Source organism: Rhinatrema bivittatum, chromosome 7 (assembly GCF_901001135.1).
Source record: "Rhinatrema bivittatum chromosome 7, aRhiBiv1.1, whole genome shotgun sequence".
Taxonomy (NCBI): Eukaryota; Metazoa; Chordata; class Amphibia; order Gymnophiona; family Rhinatrematidae; genus Rhinatrema; species Rhinatrema bivittatum.
The window spans coordinates 103689535-103710485 of NC_042621.1; the positions used below are offsets into that span (position 1 = coordinate 103689535).

At 46.5% G+C, this 20951-nt stretch overlaps 1 protein-coding gene across 1 annotated transcript in view; it reads right to left on the reverse strand.

Annotated features, from left to right (window-relative positions):
• Positions 1–20951, reverse strand: part of CTCF (CCCTC-binding factor) — a 380312-nt gene that overhangs the window by 33305 nt on the left and 326056 nt on the right. Inside the window, 1 exon segment of the mRNA XM_029608851.1 lies at positions 2549–2719. Within this exon segment, the coding sequence (XP_029464711.1) occupies positions 2549–2719 (171 nt within the window).

Here is a 20951-nt window from a genome sequence, read left to right on the forward strand (position 1 = left end):
TGACTGACTTGAGGTCCAGCACAGGTCGGAAAGTGCCCTCTTTCTTGGGTATCATGAAATAAATGGAATAGTGTCCAGAATTCATTTCCCATGCAGGTACTGGGATGATGGCTTTCAAGGACAGGAGCCTCGCCAAGGACAAGGCTGCCTTCTTGTGTATGGGACACGAAGATTCCACAAACCTGTCCGGAGGGAGATGATGAAAGTCCAGATAATACCCCTCTCGGATGTTGGCGAGGACCCACTGGTCCGACGTTATCTCGACCCATCTGGGGTAGAAGAGGGTTAACCTGCCCCTTATAGCTCCGTCCCCCGGATGGATCGGCGGATTCTCATTGGGAGGCGCAGCCAGGCCCCGAACCCGAGCCGGCTCCCCTCTTCTGCTGTTTGGGCCGATGCTCCTTCGAAGACACGCCTCACCAGAATGCCCTTTAGGGGTTCTTTCCTGTTCGGCAGCGATCTAGATAAACTAGCCAGCACATGGGGTGCCTCTCCAATACCTCGACTGCCGGAAGACAGGTTCAGAAGGAACCAGCGCGCCTTTCCGAGGCCATCCAGAGGCAGAAGCTCCCAATGCTTCATTCCCTATAGGGGGTCGCTACCAGGCAAAAAGTAAGACCAAAAGTAAGAAATATACGCCTTACCCGATCCTCGGCGCTTCCCGGCTGAAACCCGGGCGGTCTCCGGCTGCGGGGGGAGAGGGGAAATACCATCACCGCCTCGCTTGAGGAATGCACCCGCTGCCTCCCAAGTCCACGCCTGGACCGAGGCACCTCTTAGCCCGCCCAAGCCTCGTTCGGGGGCTGGGTCCCTGCCGCGATTCGGCCACCGGACCGAGGCCAAAACCTCCGAGGGATCGCGGAAATCACCCCGGGAAACTCAACTGGGGGAGGGACCGAATGGTATCACCGCAGGAGTACGGGGCTCGATGTTCCTGTAGAAATTTAGTAAGTAGAAAGTAGAAAATAGAAAGTAGATTGGAAACACGCTCAGCGAGCGTGCAGGCTCTCCAAACTGCTTTGGAGACGGAAATTACTGAGTTGCTTCACTTCCTGTGGGGGTATATGTACCCGTGCTGACGTCAGATCAGTCTCCAACTGCTAGCACGAGCACACTATACCCCACTTGTTCTGAGTCCATCTGGCTACACGACAGGAAATGAAAGGTTTGTGAAAGTTGATTTGCTGCAATTATATAGATGCTTTGTAGATAGACTTCCTGCTGCCAGTAGAACTTTCTTGTTTGAAGGCAAAGACATTACTTGTACTATATATTAAATATCCGTGCTGTGAGTGTGAGAGATTAAAAATTGAGGTGAAGAAAGGACCTGTTGTATTGCGTTAAAAGATTCGGGAAAACTTGGAAGTGAATTGAATGGAAAACAAATTTGTTATGGCCAGAATGGGACTATTAATATCATTATTCCCCGTCCTCTCAAAGAATTGTTTTGGCAATGCATGGTACTAATGGAAAGGCATACATTAGAATCGTTTTCCAAGAAATTACAAAAGCATCAAATGCCAAAGTTTTTGCAGTCAGTGTTTTTGAGCAATATAAAGGGAAGCTGTGATTGAATGGAGCTGCAAGGAGTTGTGTTCCCCAGCAATGCTGGGGAGTGCTGAGATAGCGAGATCATTTGTGAGGTTGAAGGCATTGACAAAATATGCTAAGAATTTATATTTTCCTGGGAGGAAAATGTCATTGAGATGACGGTTGGAACAGTTCATTTGCCATTATGCTGGGGGACAAACATCAGAAACATGTTAAGAACAAGCAAAACATACTAATTCAGTCTCCCCCTGAGGCAGATATATATCTGAACACAGCACTGTGTCGGGGTACTTTACCAGAAATATGAAAGAACTTTTTACAAAAGTTTAAGCAATAACGAAATTTCAAAATACAATTTTGCACAAGACTGCACTGCATTAGAAAATTAAAAAACATGGATCACATATGTAGTCAGATTTTCAGTTCACTTTCCCATTACCCTCATGAGAGAGGGTCCCCATAAAACCTGGGGGTTTGAGTGATATAGTTTATCGCTTTCCTCATTGTGGCATCACAGCTGGGCTTTATTATTTATACTATAAAATTATTAGTGACATCCCCTGAAAACATTTTTTTTATGCTAGCTCAATTATATTTAGTGTTATATTAAAGCTCAAAAAATGAAACAGTTTGTATTGTAGTTGTTTCTATTGTCTTCCATAACACAATTCTCTGATGCTACTGGATTCTGTGCATATGTTGCACATCCACCTCAAGTAGATATTCAGGCTTAGATGTTGATGTAGATGAATTAAATCTGTGCTTTCGTTGTTACACATTCAGCATTTCAGGGACTGTAGGACTTGAAAGTACGATGGACTGAAATTCAAAGGGGTAAATATAGAAGGCCCACAGACAAAAAAAAAAAAAAGAATCCATATACCTTAGAACTTTATCTGGGGTGTGCAGATAGAGAACATATTAGATATTGTCATTACTGAACATTCTTAAAAACAAAACAAAACAAAAACACCCCACCAAACCAAGAATGACTTACGCTGGTTCTGTTTTGGGTGGTTGGTTTTGCCAGGTGGCCTTCCTCGCCGCTTCTTTGCTGGAGGCGGCACGAGAGTAACCATCTGCACCTCTGGCTCAGGTTCAGGTTCAATTTCTATTGCTGTCTCCTCCTCATCTTCATTATCATCCAGGTCAGGCTCAGCATTTTCTTCTAAAAAAGAGAAAATTAAACTCATTTCTCATATTCATAAGAACAAAAGAAGTGTCATGCTGGGTCAGGTTAAAGTTCCATGGAGTTAAGCATCTTGACTTCAATAGTGCCCAATCCTAAAAAGTAGATCCAATCTCTTATTGCTCACTCTTTGGGATAAGACGTAGGTTTTCTGAAGTCACCTGGTTAATGGAAAAATTACTTACCTGAATTTCGTTTTCCTTAGTGTAGACAGATGGACTCAAGATCAATGGGTTATGTGCTCCCCTGCTAGCAGATGGAGTTGGAGTCAGGTGTCAAAAGCTGATGTCACCCTGGATATACCCCTGCAATGACCTCAGCCATTCAGTATTCTCTTCAAAAGCCATTGTGGACATACTATTGAAAAACATGAATACAATTTAATAACTTGATTAATAACTTGATTAAAACTGGTGAATGCAACTGTATTCAACCAAACATAAGTTCTGAATCCCAGCAATATTATAGATGCCCAGATCTAGGGATAGGGTGATGGCTTACCAGTAACCTCTTTGGGATCGAGGTTCATGTGCGATTCCTTGGGCATTGTTCATGAGCAGCAGTGGGCAGGATGCTGAGTCCCTCTGTCTACACTAAGGAAAACAAAATTATCAGGTAAGTAATTTCTCCATTTCCTAGGTTGTAGCCAGATGGACTTGGGACCAATGGGATATACAAAAGCTACGACCGAACGGGGTGGGAGGTTGCCCATGGTCCGGTTAGCACTGCCCTCACAAAGGCTTCAACTTCTTGGGCTTGGATGTCCAGCGATAGAACCTGGAGAAGGTGTGCAAGGAAGACCACGTCGCTGCTCAGCAGATGTTGACGGGAGACAGTAGCCCAGGATAATGCCTGGGCCCTTAGTGGAATGAACTTTAATTTGAAGGGGTAAAGGCTTCCCTGCCTCTACATAAGCTCCGGTGATCACTTCCTGAATCCACCAGTTCTGTACATTCTAGACACCGTACTAACAGCCTACTGAAGTTTAAGTGGCGTAGGAGGCAGTAGTCTTCAGAGTCCTTGCGTCGATCTAGGGATGGTAAGGAAATGGACTGGCTCAGGTGAAACTCAGACTACTTTTGGCAAGAAGGAAGGGATGGTGCGAAGTTGCAACGTTCCTGGAGTCAACCAGAGGAACGGCTCCCAACATGACAGCGCCTGTAGTTCAGAGATGCGACAAGCCAAGCATATCGCCACCAAGAATACAGTCTTCAGAGTTAACAGGCATAGAGAAAGAGCATACAGCAATCGAAAGAAAGGCCCTGCTAAGAAGTCTAATACTAGATTAAGGTTCCATAGGGGGACCGTCCACTTTAAGGTGGCCAGAGGTGTTTAACTCCTTTTAGGAAACAGGCCAAGTTTGGATGTGTTGACAAGCGGGCTCCATTTACCTCGCCTCTGAGACAGGAGAGAGCCGCCACCTGGACCTTCAAGGAATTGAGGGACAGTCCTTTGTTCAGGCCATCCTATAAGAATTACAGAATCATGGGGATCTTGGCAGTCTGAGGGGGCACCCTGCGTTCCTTGCACCAGGCCTCAATTATTCTCCAGATCCGCACATATGCCAGGGACATCGAGAACTTCCATGCGCGGAACAAGGTGGTGATTACAGTTGCCAAATATCCACGCTTCGTCAGGCGAGCCCTCTCAAGGGCCAGACCATAAGACAAAACAGAGTTGGGTCTTCGTGAAGGATCGGACCTTGTTGGAGAAGGTCCCTGTGTGAGGGGGAGGCATAGGAGACTCTCCACCAGAAGGTTCTGCATGTCTGCTTACCACGGGCATCTGGGCCAATCCACTGTGGCATTCGATCTTGAAAATGACCTTGCCCAGCAGAGGCCACGGAGGGAAGGCATACAGTAAGTCCTATTCTGGCCAGGTCTGGACAAGAGAGTGTCAATCCCTTGGGAGCGCTGATCTCTTCTGCTACTGAAGAATCAGGGGGGCCTTCGCAATGTTAGATGTGGCCAGTAAGTCTATGGATGGGAGGCTCCAGTGATCTACAAGGAGCTGGAAGGCTCTGGTCTACAACATCCATTTTCCTGGATCCAGACTCTCCCTGCTGAGAAAGTCTGCTCTGATGTTGTATTTTCTTGCGATGTGGGAGGCCGAGATCAATAATAGATTCAATTCCGCCCATTCCATAAGGAGATCTAGCTCCAGAGACACTTGCTGGCTCTTGGTTCCTCCATGGCGGTTGATGTAGGCTACTGTTGTGTTATCAGACATCACACGGACTGCTTGTCCCTAGAGCCTGTGGCTGAATTGCAGACACACTAATATGACAGCTCGGGTTTCCAGGTGGTTTATGTTCTAGCGCGCCTCTTCCTTGGTCCATCGCCCCTGGGTTGTTAATTCCTGACAGTGGGCTTTCCCCACCCTCGGAGGCTTGCGTCCGTCGTGAGGACTAGCCAGTTTGATGGGGATAAGCTTACACCCTTGCTTAGATGCACTTCCTATAGCTAACACTGGAGCTGAGAACATACTTCCATCAGTAGGTGGAGGCAAATTGAGTAGTCTTGAGACAGTGGGTTCCAACATGACAGCGGTGAGCGTTGGAGTGGCCGCATGTGTGCCCTCGCCCACAGTACTACCTCCAGGGTTGACACCATCAGGCCAAGGACCTGGAGATAGCTCCACACCCTGGGGCACATTGTGTTCAGACACACTTGGTACATCAGTTTCCTTATCCTTGAGGGTGGGATGAAGACCTTGCCCTGCTTGGTGTCAAACCGGACTCCCAGGACTGGGAAGGCTTGAGACTGCTCTTTTCCATGTTCACGACCCAACTGAGTTCCTGAAGCAGGGACCGGACTCTGCAGGTCATCTGGAGGCTCTCTTCCAATGACTTTGCCCCAATCAGCTAGTCGTCTAAGTAAGGGTGCACCAGGATCCCTTCTTGCCTATGACCACCATAATTTTGGAGAATTTTCTGGGGGCGGTTGCCAGGCCAAAGGGAGACACCCAGAACTGATAATGGCAGCCCAGTACCGCAAAGCGTATGAAATGCTGGTGGTCTTGAAAGATTGGGATAAGAAGGTAGGCCTCCAAGAGGTCCAGGGATGTTAAGAACTCTCCCGGTTGTACAGCCATTATGACGGAGCGAAGAGTTTCCATGCGGAAGTGAATTACCTGCAGACGACAACTGATGCTCTTGAGATCCAGGATGAGGCGAAATGAACCCTCCTTCTTGGGTACGATGAAATAGATGGAATAACGCCACATATTTTCCTGGGGCGTAGGTACTGGGGTTATAGGCCTCAAACTGAGGAGCCTTATCAACGTGGATTCCACTGCCAGTTTTTTGTGCTAGTAGTGGCAACATATCAAGAACATGTCCCGATGGATGCTGCAAAATTCTAGAGTGTATCCTTCTAGTATGATGTCCAGTCCCCAATTTGTCTGACGTGATCTCGACCCACCTCTGATAGAAGAGGGATAGTCGGCCCCCTATCTCCTCATCCCATGGATGGGTTGGCCAAATTTCATTGGGAAGTTCAGGTTGAACCTGAGCCCGAACCAGTTCCTCTTTTTGGTTGTCTGCTCCTAAAGGACTGAGACCTTCCCGAGGGCTGAGATGTCTGAAATGACTAGTTTCTGCAGGGCCAGAAGCACTAGGAGCCCCTGGGCTGACCCCTCATGGATGAGGGGCGCTATGACCTCTTTCTTATCTTCCTGTAGCCGAGGCACTGGAGATTCACCCCACTTACTGGCTAGCTTTTCCAATTTGCTTCTGAATAGAATGGATCCCTTAAAGGGTATCTTTGTGAAGTTTGCCTTAGAGGTTGCGTCTGCTGACCAATTTCGCAGCCATAGCTGCCTTCTGGCCGCCACCCCTGAGGCTACTCCTCTGGCCGAGGTACGCACTAGGTCAGAGCTTGAATCCGCTAGGAAGGCCACGGCGGGCTCCATCGCCTCTCTGGGATGCACCCCTGAGTTATCTGTCTCTCTCGGGAGAGAAGCAGACACGAATGAGCCATCAAGGCACAACAGGAAGCAATTTGTAGCATCATTGCTGTCACGTCAAAGGCTTGATTAAGGATGGACTCCAACTGCCTATCATGTGCATCCTTGAAGGCCGCTCCTTCCTCTACTAGGATAGTTGTTCGCTTCAAGACTGCACATACCAGGGCGTCAGCTTTCGGGAAACGCAGGCGATCTTTGGCCGCCAGGTCCAGAGGGTACAAGGCCAGAAAAAATAGGGGAAAGTGTTCTAAAGATCAAAATCACAAAATATTTAGATGGACATGGTTTAATGGGAAACAGCCAGCATGGATTCACCCAAGGAAAGTCTTACCTCACAAATCTTGTACATGTTTTTGAAGGGGTGAATAAACGCGGACAAAAGTGAACTAGGAGGTGTAGTGTATTTAGATTTTCAGAAGGCGTTCCACAAATTCCTGCATGAGAGGCTTCTAAGAAAACTAAAAATTCATGAGATAGGAGGCAATGTCCTTTTGTGGATTACAAGCTGGTTAAAAGACAAGAAACAGTAGGATTAAATGGTCAATTTTTACAGTGGGGAAAAGAGTAAATGGTGGAGTGCTTCAGGGATCTGTACTTGAACTGGTACTTTTTTAACATATTTATAAATGATCTGGAAAGGCGTACAACGAGTGAGGTGATCAAATTTGTGGATATGACAATTATTCAGAGTAGTTAAATTTCAAGTGGCTTGTGATAAATTGCAGGAGGACTTAAAGACTGGAAGCTTGGGCTTCCAAATGGCAGATGAAATTTAATGTAGATAAGTGCAAAGTGATGCATCTAGGGAAAAATAACCCTTGCTATAGTTCAGTGGTTCTCAACCTTTCTAATGCCGTGACCCCGTAATACAGTTCCTCATGTTGCGGTGATCCCTCGCCCCGCGAGGGCGGGGCTTTGGTCATATGGGGGCGGGGTTATGGATGGGGTTGGATTTTAGTGCATACTTATTTATTATGACATTTATAAACAGAACCACCATTCCTCATAAAACAATAAAATTAAGAAACATAAAGCATCAGTTATAATAGTAAAACCATACTAATAAAAGAATATTTTAAAATTACTGATAAATAGAATTTCTGTTAATTAAAATCATATACATTTTTATAATTTCCCAAACACCAATAAAATATTTCAAAACAGCACATATATCAAATAACACACAATAATTAAAACTAATAAGGATTTTAAAAAGCCCCTGCTGTCCATACATGGGAGCTCTTGATTTCCAGTCACCCTGATATTGTCGAGGATTAGGAGGTTATCATCTCTCTCTCACACATACTCTCACATGCCACGTGCGCCGGCACACAGACACGGGCACAGACAGACAACGGAACCTGAGCGCTGAGACCCACCAAGTAAACCTCTCGCTCTCACAGACCCGGAGTACAACGTCTCAGGGGGTAAGACACTTCGCTCTGCACCCCCCCCCCACCCCCCCCCCACCCCCCCAACCCCCCCCCCCCCCTCCCCCCCCCCACGAACACAACTCTTACTCCCCCTGGATTTTCTCATAACACCACTCATGCTCTCACTCTTACTGGCTCCCTCACAATCCTCAGAGCCTCTCAGCTAAAACTCTATGCAGGCAGAATAATGCCTGAATGTTGAGAATTGTGTTATGCAGACTAATTGGAAATGCACTAAATTTCTACATGAGTCATAATGAATCAGTCCTCAGCTGCAGGCTTCAATTGATTTCCTTGCTCCCTTTAATTTAATGTTGCCAAATACAGTTCATGTGTAACAGCAATCCTAATTCTCACCAGATCAAGCTGATTTCACATCCCACTTCATACTTTGTCACCTCCAGCTGAGTCAAACAATTAATCTAATTACTGCCACTGCTGCCACGTGGCTATTGGGGAGGTGCTGAAGCCCATTCTGCTGCCTCCTCTGTGCAGGCCCCCTGGGTTTCCACTTCCTCCATGTTGATCTCATACATTGTGAGATCCGCCATAGAGAAAGTGCTACTCTTGCACATTCCCAAAGATTACATGTACCAATCAGTAAAAAGTAATTTATTTTTTTTTACATCTGCTTCCCTTTATTTTTTTGCCATTTCCTTTTATATTGCCTTTTTTTCTGTTTCTTTTCTCTCCACCTGTCTTCTTCCCTCAAACACACAGTCAGGTTCTCATTCTCACATGCATTTCTCTCTCAAACACACATACACACACAGGATCTCACTGTCACATGCTCTTTCTGTCATGCAATCATTCATACACACAGTCTCTCACTGGCACAGGCTGTCTGAGTCTCACACACAGGCTCTCTCACACCCCCACATGCTGCCTTGCTCAAGCACAGGCTCTCACTGTCACATGCTGTCTCACACACACAGAGGCTCTCACATGCTGTCTCTGCAAACACACACAGTCTCAATTCACTCTCACACACAATCTCTCAACTCATCTCATACTCGCACACACCTCTCTCTCACCTCTGGGCCTCTTCTTTACGGGTTACCACAGGATGGGCTCTGCAGCGGCCCTAGTCTTCCCGGCCCCGCTGCTCCTCTTCTGCACGCGGCTGACGCGCCTCCTCCTTCCTGCCCGTGCGGCTCCGGCAACATTTGTCTTCCGGGGCAGGGCGGGCAGGAAGTAAGTAGGAGGAGCACCGCGACGCGCTCCCTTTTGGGGTTGGAGGAGGCAGGTCTCCAGCTTCGCCCCGCCTCCCTGCAGCAGCCGCGGCGCCGCGGACCGGCAAAAAACCCCAACGGCCCGGTACTGGTCTGCGGACCGGGCCGTTGGGGTCGGTCCGCAGATCAGTTTTGGTCGTTCGACCCCCGCCGGGGTCGCGACCCACAGGTTGAGAACCGCTGCTATAGTTACATAATGTTAGGTTTTATCTTAGGAGTTACCACCCAGGAAAGAGATCTAGGCATCACAGTGGATAATGCATTGAAATCGTCAGCTCAATGTGCTACGGCGATCAGAAAAGCAAACAATGTTAGGAATTATTTAGAAGGGAATGGCAAACAAAATGATGGATGTCATAATGCCTCTGTATCGCTCCATGGGTGAGACAACATCTTGAAATCTGTGTGTGATTCTGGTTACCGCATCTCAAAAAAGATACAGGTGTACTGGACAAAATGCAGAGAAGGGCGAACAAAATAAAAGACATAGAATGGCTGCTCTATGAGGAAAAGCTAAGGAAATTAGGGCTGTTCAGTTTGGAGAAAAGACGGCTGAAGGGGATACGATAGAGGTCTTTAAAATCATGAGAGGTCTAGAACGGGTAAAAGTGAATAGATTATTTGCTCTTTCAGATAATAGAAGGACTAGGGGGCACTCCATGAAGTTAACATGTAGCACATTTAAAACTAATCGTAGAAAATTCTTTTTCACTCAGTGTAAAATTAAACTCTGGAATTTGTTGCCAGGGTATGTGGTTAGTACAATTAGTGTAGCTGGGTTTAGAAAAGATTTGGAGAAGTTCTTGGAGAAGTCCATTACCTGTTATTAATCAAGTTGACTTAGAAAATAGCCACTGCTATTAATAGCATCAGTAGCGTGGGACAGTGGTTCTCAGCCTTTTCTTGGTCAGGATACAACTGACAGATAGTTGTCACATGCGTGACACACTGTTCATTACAATATTACCATAATTGTTAAGAATGACAAGAAAAAATAAGAGTAGTCTCTCTGAACGTAAATTATATAATGGTAAACCTCCCTTACCAGAACAGCATCAACTTCCAGCACTCAAACAATCACCTTACCTAAGAAAAGGCAACACTGAAAATATTACACTGGGCCTTAAAACTCCAATACTTCTGTTAGGAAAATGGTACAAGCCAGGCTGCTATAGAGCCCTACCCAGAAACTACATGCAGCAGAATACATTACCTCAGTCACATGTGCAGACCCACACCTAACAGAATAAAGAGACCATAAATCATAAATAGAAACATGCAGTCAAAAGCTAAACTGGAAACCGCAACAAGACAGAGTCTGTATGCAGTGCAACAAAGGAAAAATGGAAATCACCAGTCCTCATAAAATAAAGCAAAAAATATAAAATCAATAGCAGTAAAGCCATACCAATAAAAAGAACAGATTTCAAAACAGCTGAATGGAATATCCAATAATTTAAAACTCATATCAAAAATTTCTAGACACCAATAAAATATTTCAGAATAGCAGACCCAAAGACCCAATAATTAAAAAAAAGGATTAAAAATGCTCTGTTCGCCATACCTGAAAATGCTTGATTTCCAGGTACCCTGAGATTGCTGTGAAATAGGAGGGGGAGGCGGTTGTTTGTAAATATCTCCTTTCAGTCACACACATGCTCTCTTTCTTACTTACATAGACTATCACACAATTACACACATGCTCTCTCTCATACACACAGGCTCTTAATCATACATACACACGTTCTCACACAAACAGGCTATCAATCACACACTTACATACATGCTGTCACACATATGCGTAATCTCAAACACATATGCTCGCTCACTCACTTGCTGTCCCCACTGAACTAATGGCAGCAACAGCCTCCTCCTCTTACAGCCCTCACAGCTTTGAGAAAGGAGTCCCATTGGCTGCGGCGACAGACATAGCTCCTCGTTTTGCTCTGGGATGACGCTGTTCTTCTTTGGGCTGGCGCTGCAGAGGTTTTACCTAACAGGATTTCTTCTTCCAGCGCTCGCAACCGCTGCACTCCACCTTCCTCTTCCGGGCTGCGGGAAAAGGAAGAAGAAACCATACTGGTGCTACTGACTAGCTCTCTTGCCGCGTTCTGCCCAGGCAATAAAGCCTGGGCGGAGGAAGAGTTCCATTTCGTTGGAGCAGGAGCAGCTGGGCCAGCGGGGGACAGAGAAGTGTGGCGATACACCTGCACGTGTGCTTGACGACACACCGGTTGAAAACCGCTGGTGTCGGATATACTTAGTTTTTGGGTACTTGCCAGGTACTTGTAGCCTGGATTGGCCACTGTTGGAAACAGGATACTGGGCTTGATGGACCCTTAGTCTGACCCAGTATGGCAATTTCTTATGTTAGGCCTACAAGAACCGACCTCCTTTAAAACTGGCTTCTGTGGCATCCCATTCCAGGTAAATCAACTCCTGGATGGCTTCCAGCATCGGGTAAATAGCAAGGAGCTTTCCGTAGAGACACCAGGATGGAATTCCTCTTTGGTTCCGACATAGGGTCCATGCAGGGAACTCCCAGAGTCTGGGATACTAGGGCTGGCAATTCATATCTCTGTGGAAAAAGCATAAAATGGTTTGGTATAGCTCCAGGTTTGGAGGGATTTTCCCGTCCTCCAATGAGTCTGCATGCTCATCGTTGTCCATGGTGTCTGGGGTCCCTGTCAAGGATACCCTTGGCGAGGTGAGGCATGTCCCAAGGCATGCTGATAGGGCTGGGAGGATGAGGCCTTCCCAGCTGGGATCTCAGATTGGGTAGTGGTAGCAGCTGACTGTTCATAAACAAAGGCTTGAAGGCCCTGAAAGAATTCCACCCAAGAAAAGGTCACCGGGTCCATACCTAGCCCAGGAGGAACAGGGGAGGGATTCACTGAACTGCCCTCTCCCGGGGAGGACGCAGTCCCAGGATTGCTCAGATCCGGGGTGCTACCAGATAAGGTCGTGGCTGATCCAACCTCTGGCTTGGAGCAGTTCTAAGAGTCCAGCCCTCCCAGGGCTTCCTCACAATGTGACACAAAAAGGATTCTAGGTCAGACAGTGCAGCCCTAATATGGCAGGCAGCACAAAGGGAGTGTTGCTTGTGCTGCTTTGTTGCCGGAGCCATAGTTAACTGTAGCTTGTGTGTTCAGCCAGTTAGTGCCTGAGCTTGAGCACACACAAATCTGCCCCGACACGAGTAAGTATAAGCATCTGGTTGTGCACGAATGTCTGCATACAGTTATGCGCATGTTAGGCGCACAATAGGGCCGGCCCGCACCACGCTTTCCAACAGTCAATGGGTGAAAATGGAGCCGCACCAAACCATGCAAGATGGCACTGCCTGGCCTGTCATGTGGAGTGCCCGAGTCTGAAGCGGGGCCTAGCCCATCGGGGGGCCACTCAATTCGCTCGGAAACTCCCTTTCCTTCCCCACCAGGATTGGGAAAGTTGTAGGTACGGCCGCAAAGCAAGGAGATCAGAGGAAAGACTTACTGAAGCCCTTCCATGTCTCTGAATCGGAGGAGGAGTTCTTTACTTAACTGGGCTCAGTGCTTACCAGCTGAGTACAGAGATGGTCTCCGGCTGTGGGGGTTAGGGGGCATAGGCCATCACCAAGTTCAGCTTCCTGCACCCGTTGCCTTTCAGCTGTTTCAGCAGCAAAGTCCATGCCGGAAACCGGCCACTGGACCAAGACACACCTATGAGGGATCTCGGAAATCGCCTCAGGAATTTTCAACTGGGGGAGGGACCATTAGGTACCATCGTAGGAGAGCAGGGCTCGATCTTTCTCCAATTTAAAGCTAAAATTTCCTCTTCTAAAGAGTACTGTGTTCCCGATAAGGAAGGCTCAATCCACATCTGCTAGGAGACTGAGAGATACTGAATGGCTGAGGTCACTGCGGGGGTATATCTAGGGTGACATCAGCTTTGAAACCTGACGCCATCTCCATCTGCTAACAGGGGAGCACAAAACACATTGGTCCTGAGTCCATCTGGCTACACCCTAGAAAATAACGCTTTATGGACTTTTCCACCAGGAATGTATTCAAACCCTTTATATAAACCCAGCTATGACATGCCCACATTTTCCAGCAACAAATTCCACAAGTTGACTGGGTTAAGTGAAAAAGTACTTTCTCAATTTGTTTTAAAATCAGTTATCTATACTGTAAGGGGTAATAAATAGCGTATTGAAAAGCACTGCCAACCCCTCGAAAACGAATACTGCTCATCACATACAAATGTATGTTGATGATGCTATTAGCTAGTCGCCCGGGATACTGAAAGTAAAATGTGCGGCTATGCTGCATATTTTACTCTCAGAAATTAAAGCCTGCCCAAGGGCAAGCATTAAATTCTGAGCGACCCAAAAAATACTACTTTTCTGTACACCCTCTGACTTAATATCCTAGCAATATTAAGTTGGAGGAACCAAAAATTTAAAAAAAATAAAAAATAATTTTACGGCCCACCAGTCAGGTTAGAAAATGGACACTCAATTTTACAGGCATCCGTTTTCCTAACCCGTGGCTGTCAGTGGGTTTGGAAACAGATGCCGGTAAGAGAGAGTGTCTGTTGTTGGGACCTGACAGCCACCTCTTTGCTAACAAGGAGGTGCTAGGGAGACGCTATTGTCCTTAGCGCCTCCATATTAGTGAGACCCCCCATTTAAATAAAGAATCACATGCCCAGGAAAGGTGGCTGGGCATGCGTCAGGAGAGCGAGCTCTCACCTTGGAGCGCCCGCTCTCCTGCAATTCTTACTATATCAGCCTGAAGGAGTGGCACCCCAGCTCCCCCAAGTCATAGAACTATTTGAAAGTGTAAATAACCATTTCATATTTACCTGTTCTACACCACTCAATTTCATAAACCCCTCAATAGTCTCTTCTCCAAACTGAAAAGCCCTAATCTATTTAATCTTTTGTAAGGCAGATGTTCTACCCCCTTTACAATTTTAGTTGCCATTATCTGTATCTCTTCTTTTCCATTCCTTCCTTCTATGGTTATTGCATTTCTTCCTTCTCTCATTTCTTTGACACCTTTGGTCTCCGAGTGACCCCTTGCCTGTTTGCCTAAGTTACTGCTTTTATATTCTGCTAAGTCTAAAATCCACAGCAACTTACAATAATATAGGTAATATAAAATAAAAGCAAGCATAAAAATGCACATAAAAACAATCAAAAGTACAAAATATGAAATGAAAAATATGCAATTAAAAAGCATCTTAAAGACATCTAAAACAAATACAATCATAAAAAAAATCTTTAAAAAATCCTGATCACGTGACGCTGTGAAGGAGAGCGGATGTAGCTCCCCTTCTCTGGCTCTCATCCCTCTTATCCAGCCCCATCCTTCAAATCCCAAACATCAAATTAGCACCTAGTTCGTAGGATTCCGGGGGGAGCTGACGTCGGTGACCTCGCTCCACGAAATGTCAACTCGGACAGCGAGGAAAGAGAAGGAAAAGGAGAAAGATAAAGGGAGGCCTAACGAAATGCTGGCGGAGGATGAGCCGGGCCTGCCCGCTTCACCTGTCCCTACCAATTGGGCTGATATTAAAGTGGCGGTGGTGGAGGCGTTAGAGCCCGAATTTAAGAAATTATCCCACCAATTAGGTGAATTAAATTCCTCCATTGCGGGTTATGAAACCCGATTTGGGGACATGGAACACAGAATCTCTGAAGCTGAAGATGGCCTCCACAACACACAGGCTGAGTTGGCAGCACTAAAGAAAGCCGTGGCAATGCATACCGACAGGCTGGAGGACCTTGAGAATAGGTCCCGCAGATCAAACCTTAGGCTTGTTGGACTTCCAGAATCCTTGAAGGAACAGGTGCTGCCACAATGGCTTGAATCTTGGCTTCCGAAAGAGCTCGCTCTCACTTTGACAAGAGGACCCCTGCGCGTGGAGAGCGCACATAGACTTGGACTACCTAAATCCCAGCAAGAGAAGCCTCGGGTAGTAATTGCAAAAATTCTAAATTATGTACACAAAGAGGAAATCCTCCATGCTGTGAAAGGAGGTAAGGAACTTCGATATGAGGGGCATAAAATCCTTATTTTTCAGGATTTCTCGGCGGCACTGTCGGCCCAGAGGCGAGCGCTCTCACCCCTGTGTGCTCAGTTACATAACATGGGGATTATTTACCCGGCTCGGGTTCGGGTCGTCGCCCCCACTGGTTTACAAACGTCAGAGACCTGCGGGAATATATCTCCTTACTTACAGCTTCTTCAGCAGGCACTCGGAATCCGCCTGACGCGATTGAAAATTGAAGGCCATGTGTTCAAGATGGCCGCCGGCACTTCGAATTCAGTGTTTTGTTTTTTTTTCTCTTTTGCGGAAGGCCGTTGAACTGCTCACGAGTCTAAGATTAACAGACGGCTAGAGGCCATCCTAGGCCTTTCTACCCACAGTTGATTTATTGAGGTTTTATGCGAGCGACAACTCCGGAAGTTGATCGGTGGGTCAGCGGTTTTATCGTGTGACCCTGGAAGCAGACCAAATTGCCTTCCTCCACAAAACTGTATGTATGTCCACCCCTTGCCTCGGATTCCAACGCACTACCCGGAGATGGGCGCCTGACATGGGGGATCCGTGACTTGTGTATGGGGGAGGGGGGGTGGTGAGTCGAGTCCACTCTGACATGGAGGGACACATTTGAAATGGGCACTACACCAGTTACTTTGTCTCCTGATGAGCAAAATGCTGCGGATGTTGGCGGGGATCCACGGAGCCTTTGATTCAGGGTCGGGTGAGGTGCTTTGTTCCCGTGGATCTGGGTGAAGATCTCCGGTATCTCCTGCACCAGAACTGAGCACAGAGACAGTTTACGGGACATTCACACTATTTTTTTTTTCCTTTTTCTGATATTGTTGTGGTTGCTGTATTAAATGTGTTGGGGCTGCAATACATGGAAGAGTTGCTTGCACACACTGTATCAAAGCACGACAGGTTTCTGTGGGGGAAGGAGTCTGTCTACTATTCGGAGCCTATTTTAATCTTTAAGCTGGCCGCTGTAGGTTGGGATAGCTTGCTACTCTGGTTTCCTGCTGAGAGAATTTATTGAGTAGTTGACAGCCTCATCCTTGAAACCCATGACAGGGGGCGTGGGGGGGGGAGCTGGTAGCGTTTGTAGTGATCTCGGTGTTGGGGATTGGTCGGTGTTGGAATGGGGAATTTGGGAATAAGTGGGGATGGGGGTTCAGGGAGGGAGGGGATGGGGGAAGAGGGTGGACCCTAGACAGACCACGGTTATGTCCCTTTTTCTGGGTGGCTTGAGTGGTTGGTGCTATATGGCTGAAGTTCTTTGGGTGGGTGAGTGTGTAAGGTTGCGGAGAAGGCTCTTGCTGGGACGGCCTTCTCCCTTCTCTTTGCTTGCCAAATTTGTTGTAACCAAGTTTTTTGTTCCAGAGAATGGCTAGTGCAGGGCCTCAGTTAATCTCCTGGAATGTTTGTGGTATCCATTCACCGGTTAAAAGATATAAAATTGTACAGGCCCTAAAACGCAGATCGGCAGATCTTGTGTTCCTTCAAGAAACCCATCTTACGGATGCCGAGCATTCTAAGTTGCGCCAGGGATGGGTGGGGGCGGTCCATTTTGCATCGGGGAACTCCAAATCGGCGGGGGTGGCAATTTTAATCAGGAAGAACCTCCCTTGGCGGGTCCTAAACGAGATTAAAGACCCCAATGGTCGATATTTACTCTTGGAGGCGGAGTTTAATCTGACCCCTATAGTGGTATGCTGTGTTTACGCTCCTAATACCCAGCAAAAAGCTTTCTATCGTTCTCTACAACAAGTGCTCCTTCCATATCTTGATAAGAACCTGGTAGCAGCGGGGGATTTTAATGCACTGCGAGATCCGAACTGGGATAGAATTTCAGCGGGGACACATACCGGGCAGGTTAATAAGCACCTTAAGTCTCTTGAGGACACCATACATTTGGTGGACTCCTGGAGGACACTCCATCCCTTCGAAAAGGGTTTCTCCCATATTGCTAGAGCGCATGCGACCCAAACCCGAATTGATTACATTTATGTCAGTACGGCATACTTTTCCCAAGTTACTGAGGCGGGGATTGGAGATGTTATCATCTCTGATCACGCCCCCATCTGGATAAAATTAAACGCTAAGCCAGAGCAGCCCGAGGGGCGAATTTGGAGATATCCTTATTTTTTAGCACAGGATCCCTCCTTTAAGGCCTATGTCCAGGAACGATGGGAGGATTTCGCCACCTTAAATCAGCAACATCTAGAAGACCCGGTTCTATTTTGGAGCACAGCAAAAGCCGTATTGAGGGGGGATATCATATCCTAATTGGCTCACTGGCGGAAGTCCAAGGACAAACGAATTTTACTCCTCAGTACTCAGTTGCAAAAAGCAAAGAGGGATTTGGTTGCCCACCCAACAGCGCAAAAGCGTTCAGTCTACATCTCTTTGCAAACGGAAATTAACTCCCTGTTGCATCAGCGGGCAGCAAAGAGTTTTTTTTTTTATTTTTAATTTATTGCTTTTTGAATACAAACAAGTATACATTTGTTAAAGAAATATTTGAGTACAATTAAGGTAATTCGAAAACTAAAAAAAACATATTCCTTTATCCATTAACAATATAACTAACATTGTACTCAATTAATAAAAGAAATATGGGAGAGCTGGAAATAAGGAGCGTTATACATTGGAATAATAACATGAACTATTGTAGACCCTGATAACCTCCACCCTATGCATTCACATACACCCAAACAAGGGAGAGCTCTTCAAGATGGCGCCCTGACCAGACGTGGCTAAAGGAGCTCCTGCTATTTCCCCTGAAAATTGTTTTCCACTATGCCACATACAAAGCGGAAGGCAAGGGTCCGTGGAGGGGAAAATACCTCCACACCGACCGAAGCCTCCCAGACGCGGATTGGGAACTTCTTTTCCACGCTTCCTCCACCAATGCCGGGAGAGCTGGTCGCTATAGGGAGAGACGAGGAGCGCGAACTCTCCCTATTGACTGAGACATCTTTGAGCCCCAGCTCACCAAAGAGACCACCGCCCCCGGGACGCGGAGAAGAACTAAAGCAGCCGCATGCTTCCTCCCCCTCCGAAGAAAATAGTGAAGGGGTAGAGATGTTAGCATGCAAGGAAACAACAGTGGGACTTGCCGGTTTGGAGCAAGGACGTGCGGATCCGAGAGGAGAGGCAGGACGACGAAAGGATTCTGTGCAGGCTGCAGGAAACGTCCCGCTGAGAGAGAACAATGGCGCCGATGAAGCAGTAAGTGGGGGAAGGGCAGCCGAGGCTCGAGAAGCAAAAGGGTCAGTGCTGATGATTCCCCCAGGCGAAATTACCCTTTCTATGATTTGGACAGCACTTAAATCCTTAGAAACTGCCATAGGAGGTCTGACAAGAGAGGTCCAAAGTATTAAAGAACAAACTAAACAAAATGCTAACGAACTGGTTATTCAAAAAGAAAAAGTGGGAAAAATAGAAGAACGGATGGATAATGTGGAAAAAATACAGACTCATTTAATACAGTCAGAAACAGAAGCTAATAAAAGACTGGAAAGAATAGAAAACAACTTAAGAGCCCATAATTTGAGGTTCATTAACTTTCCTGTGTTTAGAAATATTTCTCCTATAGACCTGTTTAAATTGTATGTCTCTCAGGTATTGAAAATTCCAGATGAAATCAAACCGGTAATTACTAAAGCTTATTACTTATTTCCTGCTGATTCTAACCAGGGTAACGTGGAGGAAATATCCTTACCAGATATAACAGCTCTTTTGGAATCCTCACAAGAGATGGTGGCCTCTCAAAGGAGACCATTACTCGTTTCTTTCGCATTTCTAATGGATAAGAATAATGTCTTTAAACATTTCTTTCGCAATAATCATGCGTTGTTTTTCGGACAAAGGATTTGGTGCTATCCAGATATAATTAAACAGACACAACAGCGAAGAAAACTATTTCTTAATATGAGATTGGAAGTCATGTTAAGAGTGGGGAACAGATATATTTTCTTAGAACCTTCTCAGTTAAGGTCCTTTCTCGACTCTCGAGCAAAGAGTATTTTTTATTATCGGTGTAGGCTATATCAGTTTGGTAATAAATCAGGGAAGATGCTTGCGAACCTGGTCCGCTCGGTTGGGGGCGCTAGACATGTCACAGCATTGCGTTCGGCGACCGGCCGAACAGTTAACAGCACCCAGGATATTCTAGCTTCCTTCCAGAAATATTATACCGAGCTTTATAGCTCCGGGGGGTGGTCTCAGGATAAGTGGGATGAGTTCTCTGCTCGGGTTAAGATTCCCTCGATCACGGTGGTGCAACAACGGTGGCTAAACGAACCGATTCAGGCAGAGGAAATGCGCAGAGTTATTCAGCAGGCGAAACCATTGAAGGCGCCCGACCCTGATGGATACAGTTCTGAATTTTATCAATGTTTAGTTGACCCATTGGTGGACTTTCTTCCCAGGGTGTTTACCACTCTAATTCAAAAGGGTTCCTTTCCTCCTTCTGGAAACACCGCACATGTGACACTAATCCCAAAACCAGGGAAGGACCCAATGGAGCCGGCGGCATATAGACCCATTTCCCTACTGAATGTAGATCATAAATTTCTGGCAAAAATTTTGGCAGATCGCTTGAGCACGATAATACCCATGTTAATCCAACCAGGGCAGGTGGGGTTTGTAAAGGGACGCTATGCCATTATGAACATTAGGAAGGTGGCGGTGGCGATGGCCCTGTGTAAACGGACAGAGATCCCCTTTTTGGTGGTTAGTCTAGATGCCGAAAAAGCATTTGACAGGGTTGAGTGGGGCCTGTTTCAGCTACTCACTGAAATGGGATTTCATGGTTTCTTTCTGCAGGCGATCCAGTTACTTTATTCGGCTCCTCAGGCCAGATTATTGGTAAACGGGGTGCTGTCCCCCTCCCATTTCAGTGAAGCACGGTACCCGCCAAGGATGCCCTTTGTCCCCGCTGCTATTTTTACTTACTGTTGAACCGCTGCTCTTGGCATTGCAGGCGACCCCTAATATTCGAGGAGTGCAGTTTTATTCCCAGTCAAAACGGGAGATATTTAAATATGCCGCTTTTGCGGATAATATCCTGGTTTTTCTCACATCACCAGATCGATCTCTTCCGGTTCTCTTGGCCTTATTTCAAGCCTTTGGCGAGTTCTCAGGTCTGAACATTAATTGGGATAAATCGGAAGCCTTAGGCTTCCCGTTTACTCTGAGAGAGGGATGGACGGGAACATTTCCCTTACGCTGGGCGGGCGCTGCGTTTAAATATTTGGGGGTTTTTCTGTCAATAGATCTGAATTCTGTATATTCTCTCAACATAACCCGTCTATTACATGCCACGAGAGATAGACTAGATCACTGGAGGGAGCCTCCCATTGTCTCTTGGAGGGCGTATCAATCTATTTAAGCTAATTATTTTGACAAAATGGTTATATATATTGCAAAACTTTCCCTTTTGTATTAAACGGCAGGATTTGGGGACCCTTGATGCTTTGTTACGTAGGTTTATTTGGAGGGGGAAAAAAGCTCGCATCCCCTTGCGCTGGTTACAACTGA